Source organism: Colobus angolensis, unplaced genomic scaffold (genome assembly GCF_000951035.1).
Source record: "Colobus angolensis palliatus isolate OR3802 unplaced genomic scaffold, Cang.pa_1.0 Scaffold86, whole genome shotgun sequence".
Lineage (NCBI taxonomy): Eukaryota > Metazoa > Chordata > Mammalia > Primates > Cercopithecidae > Colobus > Colobus angolensis.
The window spans coordinates 1,979,878-1,997,040 of record NW_012122487.1 but is presented as its reverse complement, the minus strand read 5'-3'; the positions used below and the strand labels follow the sequence as shown (position 1 = coordinate 1,997,040).

General features: G+C 35.8%; 1 protein-coding gene across 1 annotated transcript in view; it reads left to right on the top strand.

Moving 5' to 3' along the window:
- The window catches only part of FOCAD (focadhesin), a 331,523-nt gene that overhangs the window by 189,974 nt on the left and 124,386 nt on the right, over positions 1–17,163 (top strand). Inside the window, exons 17-19 of the mRNA XM_011930353.1 lie at positions 2,086–2,136; positions 3,072–3,155; positions 10,533–10,659. Of these exons, the coding sequence (XP_011785743.1) occupies positions 2,086–2,136; positions 3,072–3,155; positions 10,533–10,659 (262 nt within the window). The remainder of the gene's footprint in view (positions 1–2,085; positions 2,137–3,071; positions 3,156–10,532; positions 10,660–17,163) is intronic.

The following is a 17,163-nucleotide window of genomic DNA, read 5'->3' as shown; positions in this document are numbered from 1 at the left end:
CAGATTTTATTACAGGTTAATTTATGAATTGGTTTGTGTGTTGGTTTTTTGTGTTGGCTTATCCATGGTTGTGAATTATCTTTTGGACTAGATTTTTTTTTTTCTTTCAGATTTTACATTCTTTTCCTCTGGTATCTTAGTTTGGTTGTCTTCATGCTTATATTAGGGTTCCTCTGTTGTTCAGGCAGACTGCTTTGGGGCCATTCTCTCCATCTCTTCCAGTCCATTTAGGGGGGGTCTCTTCAGTGAACATAGTCCCCTTAAAAGCAGAAGTGAAGAAATGTAGAAGGAAGAGACCCTCCTTCCTCTTCCCCCTTTTATCTGTGTGTGTTTAGATAATTGGTTTTTTAACTATGTGGAATCTGTTTGGATGTGAGCCAAAGTTGAATTTAATTTTTCCCAAAGCACTTCTTAAGTCATTTCTATCCCTAGTAACCTCGTTACCTTAAGTTTCCCTAAAATGTAGTCCAACCTGTTTACACCAAGTCCATAAAGCATTCTGGAATCTGGCCTCTTTAGTGGTCTGTATCCTGTACTCCAAAAAAATTAAACCACTTATAGTGTCCTTATCTTCCTCCAAACTTTTCCGTTTATTTTCCTTTGTTTGTATTATTCCCTCTATCTCAAATTACTTTCCTTTTCATCTTTAAATTAAAAATATATTTTAGGAAGAAAAGGATTGTTTTACCTCATCCCATCTTTTGAGAGTTTGTCTGCAAGCTGGAGTCTTTTGTTCCCAAAGTTCTTTATACTGTTCTAAGAACATTTATTCTATTTATACTACAGGTATATGTATGCATGTGTTATTTTCCCCATTGAACTGTAAGCTTACTGAAAATAGAGTCCATGATTTAATTATAGTGTATTTTCTGAATTGCTTTGCACAGTGCTTGCTTCACTTATTGAATCAGAATATATTTATTAAAACTGCACTAGGTCTTAGAGATACTAATAAGTATAGTCAACCCTATTTTTTAGTACCTATTCAATCCCCAGCACTCTTACCGGTTTATACCAATTAGTTTTAATATCTGATAGGAAGGTATTGTTTTTTATTGTATAGTTACAGAAACTAAAGCTTTGAGAGACCTATTTATTTGACAAATATTTACTGAGTATCTGCTATATTCTAGGCAAGTAACTTGACTCAGACTGTAGTTAAAAAGCTAAATGAAAGCTGGTGTCTGAACCCAGGACTTTCTAGTTTCATATCTTTTGTTTTTACATTATACCATGTTATCAGTCCCTGCCTTCTAGAAGCTCAGAGGTAGTTAAAGGAGACAGATATGAGTGAAGATAATTATAATAACATTTGATGAGCACAGTTAATTAAAGGGCAATGAGAGTGTGGTGGAGAAAATGACAAACATTCTTATCAAGAATCCAAGGAAATTATTTATGTGTGCTATTGCACTTGGAACTGGAAGAATTAATACACTGTTGCTTCCCATTGAAGTTTGGGGACTAGAATATGCAAAGGCAAGGAGGTATAGAGGAACCTAATATGATATAGAAGGGCAAAAAGTTAAATGTGGTGGCAATGAAGACCACCGACTGTTGGAAGGTAAATGGCTTTTATGCTCAATCAATTATTTAATACACATTTGTCTTCTCTGAGGAACTGTGTGGGCTCTGTGGTTTAGGTCTTTGAAATGAAAAACAGACAGTCACTGCCTTAAGTGTTGTACAACCTCATAGCGAGTTAGTCATGATAGATGCTGAGGTGTACCATGTGCCGTATGGCCACTTGGAGAAAGGAAAACTCTCTTCTGGGTAGGCTAGAACAGTGGCATGAAAGAGTGACATTTCTGTTAGTACTTGAAGGGACTAACAGTAAGAAATGGTTAGGTTTCTAAATTTCATAATCTTAAAATCTTAATGTGTTTAAAATATCCATGTGCTTAGAAGATGAGTTTCTCTCTGAATATTAACATTTTATGAATGATGGGTGAATACACATCAACTGAATTTCTGGTGGTGTTACTTTAAAAGTGACTTAATTTTCATTATTTGCTACTTTGGATTGTTTATTCTCAGTTTTAGCTGGATCTCAACAATTTATTCTTTTGTTTGTTAACTTTTCAGAATTTTAAAGTTCAAGTCCTCAGCTTCCTCTGGACTCATACTCAAAACAAGGTACTATCACAAGGCTTGTCAGTGAATCAGAACAAAGCTAGGGAAATAATTTTGAAATTTGTAAAATAAGACTCAGGATAAAAAGTACAACTGTCTTGAAATAATGGGTTCCCAATTTTTAAAAAACATATTATTCAAAAGTTTTGGTTTTAAAAATTATTCTCAATTTATGCCCATTAATACATTTTTACCATAAAGTGCACTTAATACTTGGTGAATCTGACAGATGGGAAGAGGAACTATTGATATTATCTTATATTTTTATATGGTCTTTCCCCTTTCCTGCTTTGCCCTGTCCCCACCAACAAGCATACCAAAGAAACAAAAAGTCCAGTCCATTTTTTAGATGTTGTTACCAATCAAGGATTATATATGGAGACTGCTGGTGATGTTATACCTAACTCATGGATGAATAAGTTTAGATTCCAAAAGGCTAACTTGTCCTATTAATAGGTAGAGAATTGAATCCAAACCTAGGCCTATCAGACAGTAACTCCTTATTCCCCTTCTGCTAAATCATACTACTTCATGGAGACTTGAGCAATTATGAGTTACTTTATATTTAATGTTCAAACTAGGATAAAAATTTAGTATTTTTGATATCCTTGCCCATTTTTAATTGGGCATATTCTCCAGAAAAATGTTTAATGCTGATAATTTTTTCCAGTTGTTCTTACTTCCCTTCGCAGACCCTTTCACTTTTTTTTGCAATATTTTCTTTTGAAACGAGGATTAAATTTCTTGCTCTCTCTTCTGAAATTGCTAGTAAATATACTTTTGGCCTAGGCAAAGCTTTAATACCATTTTCAAAGCACTGACTGTAGAATCTTGGGATTGGTGAGGGAAGGTTTCTTTCCCCCTCCAGATTTGATGTTTAATGTATGTTGTGCTTTTTTGTTCACTTGCTTTTTTTTTTTTTTTTTAACCCTATCTAGGACCCAATTGTAGCAAATGCTGCATATAGATCCCTGTCCAACTTTAGTGCAGCAGAACACACCATTCTTCATCTGCCTGAAAAGGTGGGCATATCTGCTTTCTCACTGGTATTTCTTAATTTGCTAGGGTTTACAACTTTGTCTGTCTCATCTTAGGAGATCGTTACCTGATGGATATATCCCTAGATTTGTTGTCCATGCAAGATAAAAATTCATACCCATTATTTGTTTATGTATAAAAGACTGCAGAGGTTTGAAGCAGACGGAAGACACCAATGATGCAAATGAAATCTTAAGTTGACTGGGTATGTGACTTGCTCCAGATCTGAGTCACTCATAGGAATCACTTTGCCTAGTTAGTATACCATCCTGGACTGTAATCCAAGCACAGCCTTCATAGACTAAGATTTTATACCACCTGTGCAGCCAAAGATGTCTATTTGTGATAAAGAATGTGATGCCATATGAAAAAATCTGCTTTTTTTTTTATTTTTATTTTTTTTAGTATATATGAAATGGTATATAGGTTAGCCCCAGAAAACTGGATGAAGAAAGTATCACTCTGTTTTAAGGGTTAACATATAGTGTGATATTATCTTTGTTTTTAAACTAAACTAAACACATACAACCTTTTCTAGTATCTGCCTATTATAATCAGCTTTAAATTAGTAGATCCTATTAAGGGGTTAAATTTCTGATTTCTTATTTAGTGCCAGTATGAATTCAAATGCATACAGATGTTTATTGAATGCCTCTGAAGTGTCAAGCAGACGTTGTGTTAGATGAAGTTACATGTAACGTTACTCAGAATCTATCTTTGAGGTTAAGTGGCAAGAAGGTTTGGTGTGAATTCCTTGGGATCCTCAGGCATTAAAATGGGTTTGACTTTTTCTTCTGGATTCCGTTTATACTGAGATTAGATACCAGTAGGAACCAGGCAAACTTCTGTTTACTGAATTGAATTGGAGCCACCATATAAAAAGGATTGAAAATAGGCTCTTGTAAAACCAATTCCTAAGTCAGGCAGGATTTCCTATGTCATTGAGGACTTACAAAGACAGACTGACCACTTGACATGCAGCGATCACAAATGGGAAAACTTAAGTAAAGATGTTTTATGACTCATACAATTAAAAAAGGTGGGACTTCAGACTGCACTGTGGTAACTAGCAATACCCATTGTTGCTTTAAAAAAGAAAAGAAAAGGAAAAAAACTACATGTAAATTTGATATGCAAACACCTGCCAATAGATTAGCTACAGCATCTGGAGAGGTACCTTTTATTCTTGTTTTTAATAGGCAATTATTCATTTAAATCACAGCATAAAAATTACCCTTATTTTTACCTTTTGTTCCTAAAATAGTCCAGCTGGAGTAATAGCTTTTATTAAATAACTCCAGCATACTCTTGACATTTAGTCTCTACCTTTTAAAATATTGACATGTTTGTATATATTTTTTTCTGATTTCAGGTTTATATTCAATTTCCAATTATGTTTGCAAGAGTTTATAAGTGCTATACTTAGTCAAATGTTAGCTACTTCCTTAATCTAACTCTTCTAAACTCTTTGATCCCTGAATAGCCATAAATAGCTCTTTATATCTTCCAACATAAATGGTAAATGTAGAGTTGGGGTTTTCTATATATGTTTGGGTTTTCAGCATCAGAGTGAAAAGAGCTATAAAGGAAAGCTATAAGGCTTATCCTTTTGTAGCCATGCTTTTCAGCTTTTTTTTTTTTTTTTTTTTCCTGCCCTAATCCCCTTCTGGGATATGACCCACTCCAAAAAGTAACAATAGCTCGCTGCAGTGGATATTCTGAACTGAGGTTGAGATGAGGGGTATAAGTGGTTTGAAAGAGTCTTCCTCACTCTGACCCCAGCTTCTGATACCGAGGACCTGTCTCTTTATGGAGAATCATTGCTTCTAAGACCACATCATGCATTCTTCTTCTTTTCATTGATTGCTACATTTCAGTTTGGCTGTTCGAACACCTAAAGACTAAAAGTCTAGAAAGTGTTCAATGTGTTCATATCCCAAACAAGTCCCCAAAGGCTAAGGATACAGCCTGGTCGGTGCTTCACCTTAGTTTTGTAGATGTGACACTATAAAACAGTGATGTGAAACTGCAGCTCATTTTTCTATAAAAATGTATTTTCAAATGTTTTGGAAGTTCCTATCAAATGGGACTTCTGTGATGTAAAAACTAAGATTCTTTGTTGACAGACATTACTCTGCACTAAGGGCAATTGGTTTACACACAAGACTTAAGGTTACCTATTTTTCCAGTGAAAATGTGTCCATATTCTCTCTTTTTACCTATGGAAACTTGTGACAAACTTTTGAGCCCATAGTGAATTTCAAATAGAACTTATATATGTATATGGTATCCTTACAAATGTGGCTACTTTGTGAATTATAATTCAGCTACTTTTTAAAGTACTGATTTTCTTTAAATTTACTTAAGAAATATTTTTTGTTGATTGCTGAACATCAATTTATGTTGTATAACTTGTTGGAAGTTAACAGACTGGTAGAACAAAAAGAGTAAGAGGAGTGGCAGATATCAGAACAAAGATTTAGGGTTGAATGAAACAGTACATCTAAGGTAAGGTGGAAAATGGCACTGGATAGGTGGTAGAGCTGAATGAGATACAATAATATGAGTTAAGAATTTGAATACCATGTTGATGAACTCATCTTCCTTGTCATTTGTTATTAAGAATTTCTGTGAGATTAGAGGTGATGGACATGTAATACTTGCATTGGTTTAATAATAATTTATTTGGTATGTACGAAGTGCTAGGTCCTACCTTAAGAGCTGAGGATGTTGACTGAATGCATGTATTTTGTTGTTTTGTAACAGGATCATTGTTAATCACTTAAAGCACACAGATGTAAAATTGGTTCAAAAATGCCAGGGGACTTCTTTGAGGACATGTTGATTGTAATGTTGAAAAATAGATAAGAATGATTTTTACCTTTTAGCTTTTATTTTTTCTGTTTTTATAAAAGCTAGTTACACTTCCCCTGTCTTCTTTAGCGCACCTCCCCAAAAGAAAAAACAAACAAAAAAAAACTATAGAGAAGTTTCCTTGTTAAAAGAATCAGTAATGGATAAACATTTAGGTAAAGATACTGACTTTCGTCTCTGACTTGGTTTCATTAAAAAACATTCATCTATTTAAAAATTAAACTTGTTTTCTTGATTTCTAGGGTTAATTTTAGAAATAATATAAAAGAACTGATTATGCATTCAGGGTTGGTATAAATATGGTATAACCCGTTTGGCTTTGATTTAAAGTGAATGTCACTGCATTCATCAGAAGCTGTTTCTCTTTTTAACGGAATAATTTATGCAGATACTTGACGTGTTCCAAATAAAATTCTCTGTTTATGCACATACTCTTGGATTTCCATAGGTTACAGGCACAGAAAGTTGGTTGAAAGGTTATCCGGCTCAGAACCCACGGTGAGGCATTTTGTGGGATACACTTTCCAGTACAGATGGTCCCTAATTATAATGATTGGACTTACAATTTTTCAACTTTATGATGGTGCAAAAGTGATACATATTAGGTAGAAATGGTACTTCGAATTTTGAATTTTGATCTTTTCTCAGGCTAGTGATATGTGGTAAACCACTCTCTTGTGATGCTGGGCTGCAGCATCAGATCGCAGCTCCCAATTGCATTGAATCACAAGGGTAAACAACTGATATTCTGTAGTGTTCTGTGTTACCAGATTGTTCTGCCCATCTGTAGGCTAATGTAAGTGTTCTGAGCACACTTAAGGTATGCTAGGCTAAGCTATAATGTTTGGCAGTTTAAGTGTGTTAAACGTATTTTTGTCTTCCATTATTTTCAACCTACGATGGATTTATTGGGACACAACCCCCATCATGAATCAAGGAGTATCTATATTCAATTTGAAGCAGGTTTTAAAAGTAAATTATCAGCCGGGTGTTGTGGCTTACACCTGTAATCCCAGCACTTTGGGAGGCCGAGGCAGGCAGATCACTAGAGGTCAGGAGTTTGAGACCAGCCTGGCCGACAAGGTGAAACCCCATCTCTACTAAAAATACAAAAACTAGCCTGGGGTGGTGGTAGGGGGCCTGTAATCCCAGCTACTTAGGAGGCTGAGGCAGGAGAATTGCTTGAACTCTGGAGGTGGAGGTTGCAGTGAGCTGAGATCATGCCACTGCACTCCAGCCCAGATAACAGAGTGAGACTCTGTCTCAAAAAAAAAAAAGTAAATTATCATTTTAAACTTTCCATTTAAGTTTTTTCAACAAAGCTTAGTTATAAGAGGCAGGTCATTTTTGTTGGTGGTGTGTGTGTGTGTTTTAGTAGGTTGGCACAAAAGTAATTGCAGTTTTTTACTTTTGCGCCAACCTAATAGATACATATGCAGTTTTTTTTTTTCAGAGTGTTTTAGCAGCTAATATATTGTTGCCAAAATTTTATAACTTTAACAGGAATTCTTTCAACTGAGTTCTCTTGATTCTCTATAGTTTCACTTGCATTGACCTTATTAAATTGTTGCATGCAACCAGGGGGAAAGACTGGTATTAGTCTAGGGAAGGTAGAACAAATAATTCTTTTAAGAAGTGATCAGAGGAGTAAAGAACTTACTCATGTAACCAAACACCACTTGTTCCCAAATAATCTATGGAAATAAAAAATTAAAAAAAAAAAAAGAAATGATCAGAGGAGAAAGGAAATTTAATGGAACCAAAATGTAATAATAAGTGCTAATTTGTCCAGGAGAATCAGCTCACCTATTAGGAAACAAAATTGAAGGAGTGATCAAACCATTATAAATACATATAGTATATAATCTATTCTTAAATTATAACACATGTATAATTTCTTTACTAAAACGTATGCACATTTGAGATGCAGACATATGCTATTCACTGCCTAGAAGATAATATAGCACATAGTTAATGTGAATATGAAATTAGACAATTTAAGATTGATGAGTTGGTCAGTTTGCCTTATCCCCAATCTAATAACTGTTTCTTTAGTGGCCCTTAAAAATATTGATGACCCAAGTGCACTGACTCGTATTAAGTAATTAGGTTGACTGTGCAGAAGGACAGGATAGGAGGATAGCATAAGAGTTGTACAGAAATGATCATATCCCTTTTATCCTAAATAATTCTGGAAGCATTTGGTCATTTGACATAGTTTGCACAGCACTTTAAGGTTCCTCTGGTGGTGGCAATGACTGTCCCCCGACTCCCCACCCTGCTTGTTCTTTTCCTTCTACTCACCTATTGTTCCCCTCCCCCTCCTCTTCGTTTGTATGCCTACATACCTTCCTCCCTTCCTCTCTCCCTCCCTAGCTCCTTTCCTTTTCCTTTTCCTTTTCCTTTTCCTTTCCTTTCCTTTCCTTCCTTTCCCCCTTCCCTCCCTCCCTCCCTCCCTCCCTCCTTCCTTCCTTCCTTCCTTGACATATGATTCACATACTGTACAACTTACCCATGTAAAGTATACAATTTAGTGGTTTTACTATATTGAAACAATTGTGCAACTAATCACAGAGTAACCACAATCTAATTTTAGAACACTTTCCCCCCTAAAAGAAACTCTATTAGCAGTCAGTCTCCATTACTCCATTCCCTCTCTCAGACCTAGGCAACCACTAATCCGCTTTCTGCCTCTGTAAGTTTGCTTATTCTGAACCTTTCCTATAAATGGAAGTACACAAGATGTGGTCTTTTGTGATGGGCTTTCTTCACTTAGCGTAGTGCTTTCAAGATTCTTTCATATGTAGCATGTATTTGTACTTTATTCCTTTTTATGGCTGGATAATATTTCATGGTATTTATACTATATTTTGTTTATATATTCCATCAATTGATGAACGTTTGGGCTGCATCCATTTTGGGGCTATTATAAATAATACTTCTATGAACATTTGTATGCAAGCTTTTGCGTGATCATGTATTTTCATTTCTCTTGGTTATATACCTAGGAGTGAAACTCCTAGGCCATATAGTAACTCTGTTTTTCTGTTTTCCCAAGTTACTATGATGTGTAAAATGTGAGGAAGCAAGGCAGAAGGACTCAGAACCAACTTCTTTCTTAGGACTTTTTAGGCCACTAGGATTGGTTAGAATCTTTAAGACAACTCTTGATGAGAGTAAACCTGGAAGACTGAGTATTCACACAGACCAGACACTTGAAAAACCCTACTGGTCAGAATTAAAAGGTTTGCGAACATGCCAGAGTTTCTCTGATATGCAGTGATTTTGACAGACGCTTTCATACCCTATCTAGAGTATACTTGATAGTTATCTTTGTAAGTATGGCTGATTCGGCCCTCTGAGAATTAGGTACTTAATATTGAGTCTGAATTAAATCCTGTCTTGGACAGTGCTTGGGTAGTCAGGTTGCTTTCACTTCTCCTTCACTAGTGAAGAGAACACTAGTTATGGTTGAAAGGCTTCATTGGAGTTGAGATTATTATACTTAAGAGAAGCATTTCTTTTCTGTTTCTTTTACCCCCCTGCAAGAATCCTGAGTCAGTACAGTTCCTAAATGGAACAGTGCTTTGGGGACCTATGAAGAAGGCGGTCTGCAGGCATTGTTAATTATTTCTAAAAATAACTCTGGGAGACAGGCTAATGGTAATGACTGGATTCTGGCACTTTATGGTTATAGAAACCACTTTTATATATTTTGATTTCCTCCCCTAATGCTTAATTATCTCCATGTGGGCATTATGATAGAGTGTCATTGAAAGTATTAAAAATTTAATTAATTGCTTAACAGTTACATCTTGTGAAAACAATGTGGAAATCTTTTTACATTTTCCATTTTTGGTTCAAACAAACCTAGCTAATCAAAGAGCAACCACAAAATCTTCAAAATGCAAATTAGACACAATAATGTACAGCTACCAATTACAGATTTTAGTGTTTTTGTATTCCATAGCAACAAACTGCAAAGTCTTTAAAAAAAAAAGTCAACTAAAGCATTTCGTTGTTCCCTGAGCTCTACTATATATTCTACTGGAAGATTTTAAGCTCTGTCATGGAAGTATGACTAGAATCACAAATTTTTAAAAAGGTGTTCAGACAAGGCAAATATTTAACTGTGAGCTATAGAAGTTAAATATATTGAGTATGTCAGTGTTTGCATTTTATTTTTGGATGGTATAGGATTTTATTAGTTTTCTATAGTAATTATTGCTTATGCTGACTTACAGTGATTTACTAAAACATTAGCTTTTTATACAGATCTGAGATTGTGTCTAATAAGATGATTAGAATCATGACCTTTTAGTTAATCTGAAAAATGAATAGATTTAAAAAATTAATTTCAATGGTCTTTTATGTTATAGAGTGATGGAGTCTAACAAAATTTTAAAATCTTGTCACAAAAAGGATACAGAAAAGATTTTGCATAATGTTTTATTATTATCCTATGATTTTTTCACTTATCATTTCAGATAAGACCAGAAATTCCCATTCCTGAAGAGTTGGATGACGATGAAGATGATGAGGATGTGGATCTTTCAGTTCCTGGCTCTTGCTATCTCAAACTGTTGTCACTCACTCCCCCTTTGGTTTTACCAGGTGACTCCTATTTGTTAGTAGAGAAGCTAGCATTTTTTAGTGATTGGATTTGTCTGATTGTATTCTTTTGTGATAGGTACATACTATAGTTTAACCTTATGTGCATATTTTTTAACCAGAATGTTAAATGCACCCATCTGTTCTATCGAAACAGCTTGAGGTAGCAGGGTGTTTAAATCATGTGAAAAAATGTTAGCTCTGAGTAGCATTGTACAAGAAAACTAGTGTAAACAACTGTGTTCACTGATAATTAAAATTCATTTGAAAGGCTAAATGTATTCCACAAGATGAATTTGCACTAGTACTCTAGGTCATTGATTTAAATAATACTTCATTATATAAGGCAAGTGAAAAGATCATTAGACTGTTCAGAGATTTACTGAGTAGTTCATTATTATACATTTATTCTTTCTATAGAGTTATGCCAAAGATGTTACTGATTTATTTGAGAGCTATCAATTAATGCTTTTCAAAGATGGATCAAATCATATGGTCATTCAGCTCTGATGTAAAACTTATAGGGCCTTTAGCTTTTAAAAAGTAGGCTGGGTGTGACGGCTCACACCTGTAATCCCAACAGTTTGGGAGGCTGAGGCAGGCAGATTGCTTGAGGTCAGGACTTAAACACAAAATTAACGTGATGTGGTGGTGCATGCTGCAGTTCCAGCTACTTGGGTGGCTGAGGCACAAGAATCACTTGAACCTGGGAGGTGGAGGTTGCAGGCAGCTGGGATCGTGCCACTGCATTCCAGCCTGGGTGACAGAGCGAGACTCTGTCTCACACACACACACACACACACACACACAAAATAAAGTATTCTAATGCTTATATGTGGTAATTATTCTATATATATTTCGTGTTTAGAAGTTCTCACCTGCCCCTATTACTATAAGCGCTACCCAAGAAATGGTAGACGATACCATTTGAAAAATATGTTTGATTGTGGACTGTGATTAGGAATTTATGTTATTTTATTTTGAATGTTATTTTCTGATCATTAAAAAGTTATTCCCGAAGTGATTTATTGTGATTAAGTAGCTTTTCTATATTAGACAACATCTTGCTTAATTTTTTTACAATTCTACTTTGAATGTTCATGGATGTAAAAATTTAATTTCTGGAAATGAAGTTCAATGAAAGCAAAAAATGCCATTTTATCTTCTCAGTCATAGTCATACTAGCCTGTAATGTTGGAAGTTTTTTCCCCCTGGTTTCATCCCTCATGGAAACTCCTGGGAAATTCAGCCAAATATATACTATTTATTTCTAGACAAAGCCTCTTTTACAATTCCCTGCCTCCTTTTATTAGAGAAAACTGAATGGCCAAGTTAGACAAAGAGTTCGCCTTTTCTCTTCTCCTGATATCTAGAAAGAATCCTCAAAGACTTGTTCACTCTTCCTCTCTTCTGTTCTTCCCCACTTCCTACCTCTTAGCTTTTCAGAGTCTAAGACCTCCCTAAAGTTAACATGAGTCCAAGGAAGGAAAAAGCCTTCAGTTATCCAAAGTTCTTTCTTTAACCTAAAATAACCTAGAATCAAAAGTCCTTTGAGGTTTTTTAAATGATATTTTTTCACTCATATATGTATCCCCCATCACAGTCTGTGGTGTTAGAAGGAGAAGTGGGGGGATATTTGTTACCAAGGGGTGCTGTTGTTTGTCCTCTCAGTACAGAATGTGCAGTGCTATGGTGGCTATTACCTGGCGCTTCTACATTGTTTGTACTTGGTGGTTCCCCGTACCTTCGATTGAGAAAGAAGTGGAAGAGTTGAGATCAACAACTGTATTTGTTTGAGAAAATTTAGTAATTTGAGTGAGGTGGGTGATCTAGATGCTATGTTGGCAAACTGTCCCCATGGACATTTCTTCATGGATTATTAGAGAACTATAAAAAGTTTTCCTTTGATTATTAGAGAACTAGAAAAAGAACCAGGAAAAAGGCACCAGCCTTAGGAATATATACCCTAAAATGCACAGGATGAAGAATATATATTAGTCACCAAATGCTACAGACAGAAAAGTGGATTGTGCTGAATTTAAGTGAATCCTGCCCCTTTCTCCTTTTAATTCCTTTCAAATGAGCACAAAAGCAGCTGTAAAGTGAATCTAGGAATTTGCATTATTTAAATAGAGATGTTATTGATATTGATTATTAAAAAAAGTTTTGAAATAATTTTACACTTGCAAGAAGTTACAAAAGCAGTTTAGAGAGTTCTGTGTACCTTTTTTGCCCTGGTGCTCTACTTGATAACATTTCACATAACCATAGTATGATATTAAAACCAGGAAACTGACATTGGCACAATATTACTAACTTAAACTATAGACCAATTTGAATTTTATAGGATTTTTTCCCCAAGTATGTAAACTTACGGGATTAGCTATTTCTTTTCCCCTCAAGTGTCCTTGAGGGGTTTGGGCCATCACCCTAAAAGACCAAATCCCAAACACCATAATTGTAATTGTCGAAATCCTGAAAGATTAAAATACCTAAAGTCTAAAATCCTCAAAATCACAATTCTGAAATCTCAAAAATATAATTCTAGAAAAAATAATGAAAAGTATTTTAAAAGATGGGTATTTACATTTTAAAATGCAGTTTGCTTGAGAAACATAAAAACACAATAGAGCACTTCATAGATCACTTTACACAATAAAATAGGCAAAGTAATGTACATATTTTTGCAATCATAAACAGATATACTAACAACAGCCACAACATGACAATTAGGAGCAGATGAACTGTATTCATAAATAGCCCTCAGAACAAATAAATGCTTATCATTATGATTGGTGGTTGTAGCTCCCAGCTTTGTAACTGCAGTCATCTGAAATACTCTGATGCACAACTGAAGTCTTTTGACAAAATCAGTCAAAAATTTCGAGCTCGAGACCAGCCTGGCCAACATGGTGAAACCCTGCCTCTACTAAAAATACAAAAATTAGCCGGGCATGGTGGCAGTCACCTGTAATTCCAGTTACTCAGGAGGCTGAGACAGGAGAATCACTTGAACCTGGGGTGGAGGTTGCAGTGAGCTGAGATCTCACCACTGCACTCCAGTGTGGGCAACAGAGAGAGACTCCATCTCAAAAAAACAAAAAACAAACAAAAACCTCAATGGGTCACCACTGCATATGCAGTCATTCAAAGAATTGAGATCTCAAGATAGTTTATGTTTCACAAATGCAGATGTACAAAAATGACACCTCTACTTATTGAGGAAGTTTCAACATTTTTACATACATACGCCATATGTACACACAAAGTCAGTGTTGTGATAATACACTTTTGTGGAGTCAGATTTGTAAAAAAAAAAAAAACATAAAACCAATTAGAACTCTTTAGAAGTCTGTATACAATTTGTACTTCCAGTATTGGAATAGATGCAAAAATGAAATACGTAGCATAGCAAATTGGCACTATGTGTGAAGGGGCGGAAGTTGTATATAATTGAATAATTTGGCAGGGGAGATTTCTTGTGTTTTTGCCTATGTTTTCACTTCTGTGATGTTCAAAATGTGAACTGCACTTGTATTTGGAGAGTGGTTGTGGTCTACAAATTTGGTGAGTATGTGTTTTCCATTTGAAAGTCTGGTTATTGCTCAGCCTTTGGAAATAAGCAATTTTCTGCTTTTGCAGCATCAATAATAATTAGCTCTTGAACTTCTTTCACCATTAAGTAGCCTTGTACACATAACTTATTGCAACCTTTTTGTGAGTGAACAATTTCGCATATCTCTTCCACTCTGCTTTAAGGAATATAGTAAGAAGGAATGGTATTTTGCTTCTCTAATACCAAATCTATTTTAGTCACATTTCTTCTGAAAGACAGAATCAATAAGATATGTATATAGATATATGAGAGGGGATTGATTAGGATAATTGGCTTACATGATTATGGTGGCTAAGTTGTGTGACAGACTGTCTGCAAGCTGGAGATTGGGATGCTGGTAGTGTGGCTCCATTCAAGTCCGAAGGCCTCAGAACCTGCGAAGTGGGTGGTGTAACTCTCAATCTGAGGCCAAAAGCCTCAGGACCCAGGGAGCTGCTGGTGTAAGTCCTGTAGCTTATAGGCTGGTGAGCCTGGAGTTCTGATGTCCAAAAGCAGCAGCAGAACCCTGTCTCAGCTCTCATAGAGACAGCAGTTCACCTTCTGTATTTGCTCTCTCTGGGTCTCTGGACAATTGGATGGTGCCCACCGACATCAAGGGCAGATTTCCCCCCTACACTACTCAGACTCACATACTAGTCTCCTCTGGAAATACCCTTATATTCCCCAACCCCAGATAATGCTTTACCAGGTTTCTAGGTATTCCTTAAGCCAGCCAAGTTGACACTTAAGTTCACAAGTTCACCCCTCGCCAACTGGCACCCATACACATCTCCTTAACTTCCGAATAAAGATAGTAACAAGGTAATAGTTCTGCCTAACATGATGCAACTATCCTGTGTACAACTGAAAATGCACTAATTCCTACCCCAGGATTAGGCTTTTAGGATTTCAGCATTTGGGATTTTAACCTTTTGGGATTGTGATTTGGGGGATTTTAGATGTTAAGAAGTTTAGACTTAGGGAATTTTGATCTTCCAGAATTTCAGCATTTGGGATTATGGTGTGTGGAATTGTGTCTTTTGGGATTATTATTAGCACTAGTTTTTTATATTTATTCCAAATAGTTACCTGTATCAATTGTTTTTTCTTTGTTATTGCTGACTGGCATTTCATTGTGTGAATGTAACACAGTTTGTTGATCCATTCAGCTGTTAAGGACATTTGGGTTGTTTTGAGAATTTGTATCTGACACTTTGTATCCTATGAATTTTCAGCTTCTTTAAAATTCCCATCTAGTCATTGGTAAGAAAGAGATTGGGGAAAGCTCAAAAGCAATGGGAAAAATTCTAGTTGCTAACTTAGTATTTAGGGGAAGATGAAGCTCTATACATCAGCTACACTTAGCCTCCTGGCATCTTATCCTCATTTATATTAATCCCTGGACTGGTGTTAGTTAAACACCTATAGTTCACTGTAGAGCTTGGTAAGTAGAAAAATTCCATTGCCGGGTTAGTCTATGTGCAGATATGTACTTGCCCCTTGACATGTTTCACCTTTTGCCAGAATAGGATCCCTTCTGAGAAAGGATGAACTTACTTTCTTTCATCATAGTGCCTCTACCCTCACAAACAGATGATTCATAGCTGCATTCTGTAAAGTCTATAATTATATCCACTTTGAAGCAGTCCCTGTGTATGTGTATGCAGAAATTGGGGTACATGGCCTACAATCGGATATTACTCATTTTTTTGTGTAAATGGTATATTGATCACTTATGACAAGAAGGTGTGGGGAATACATTCAGTTTGAGTAATTGAAGAGAGTTTAATAAAGAACCTATTTACAGTTATGTTGTCAAGGTTAAGGGAAACTCACAAGAAATGGTGAACCATCTCAGACTGCTTACTGTCTCTGGCCTACAGAGATAAGGGGAGGAAGAAGAAGAGAGAGTATCTGTATTATAAATAGGGGTGCCTAAGGGGAGCCAAGACTTGAAGTAAAGAGGAATGCAGGCAACCTGTAGCAATCCTGCAGGAAGTCCTGTGTCTGGGGGAATACATCTCCTGACTTTACTGTTTTCACCCCTTGATGTCCTGCCAGTGACTCCAGTGGTTGAAACCAACCAGAAGCCAAAAGACATGGGAGCCTGTTAATGCCTTTCTTTAAAGACTGTTTTTCCAGAGCACAGAGCAGGGTTGAGAAGATAGAGGAGAGATAAGAAGGAGTAAATGGAAAACATCGCATACTGGTGTTTTCGAACTTTGAATAGAGAATCTTGATTACATCTAGGAGGGTCCTGTCAGAACTGAGTATATAATAAATGCTCCAGTGAGCTGTTGCTACCTGTAATTCAATCACAGTCATTTAAAGGAGGCTTTTAGATAGATCTTTTCAGAATGAAATTCCAGTTAGGTGGACCCTTGCTTTTTGTTTCTATAAGAGCCACATGCAGTGTTTTTGTTTGTTTGTGTGTTTGTTTGTTTTTCCATTTTCCGTTCCATATGATTTGTTGAGCTTTAATGTTTTTTTGTTTGTTTCTGTATTGGGCAACCTCTAGTGGTCCTTAGGAAAATCACATTTGAATATAAACCTATAGTCTTATCAAATATTTTGTTTGTGCATCCTGTTGTCTTCTGATATCACATTTCTGTGTTATATGGTAAGTAAAATGTCAAACAATAAAGATCATGGGCTTAATTGGAACGAACACAGGCAAAGAAATAGTGGACAAATATCTCATTTTAAAATAATTGTACTAATATTGCTAAGAATAGTGAGTCATGAAAGAGGTTTTTTTGAAAACACTTAAATGATAAGAAGGAGCCATTCTCATGAAAATGTGGGACTGATATGTTCCAGGTGGAAGGGATAGCAAATGCAGTGGCACTGACTTAAATATCAACTTTGTGTTTTTGAGGAATGGAAAGAGGCCATATGGAAGTGTGAATTCA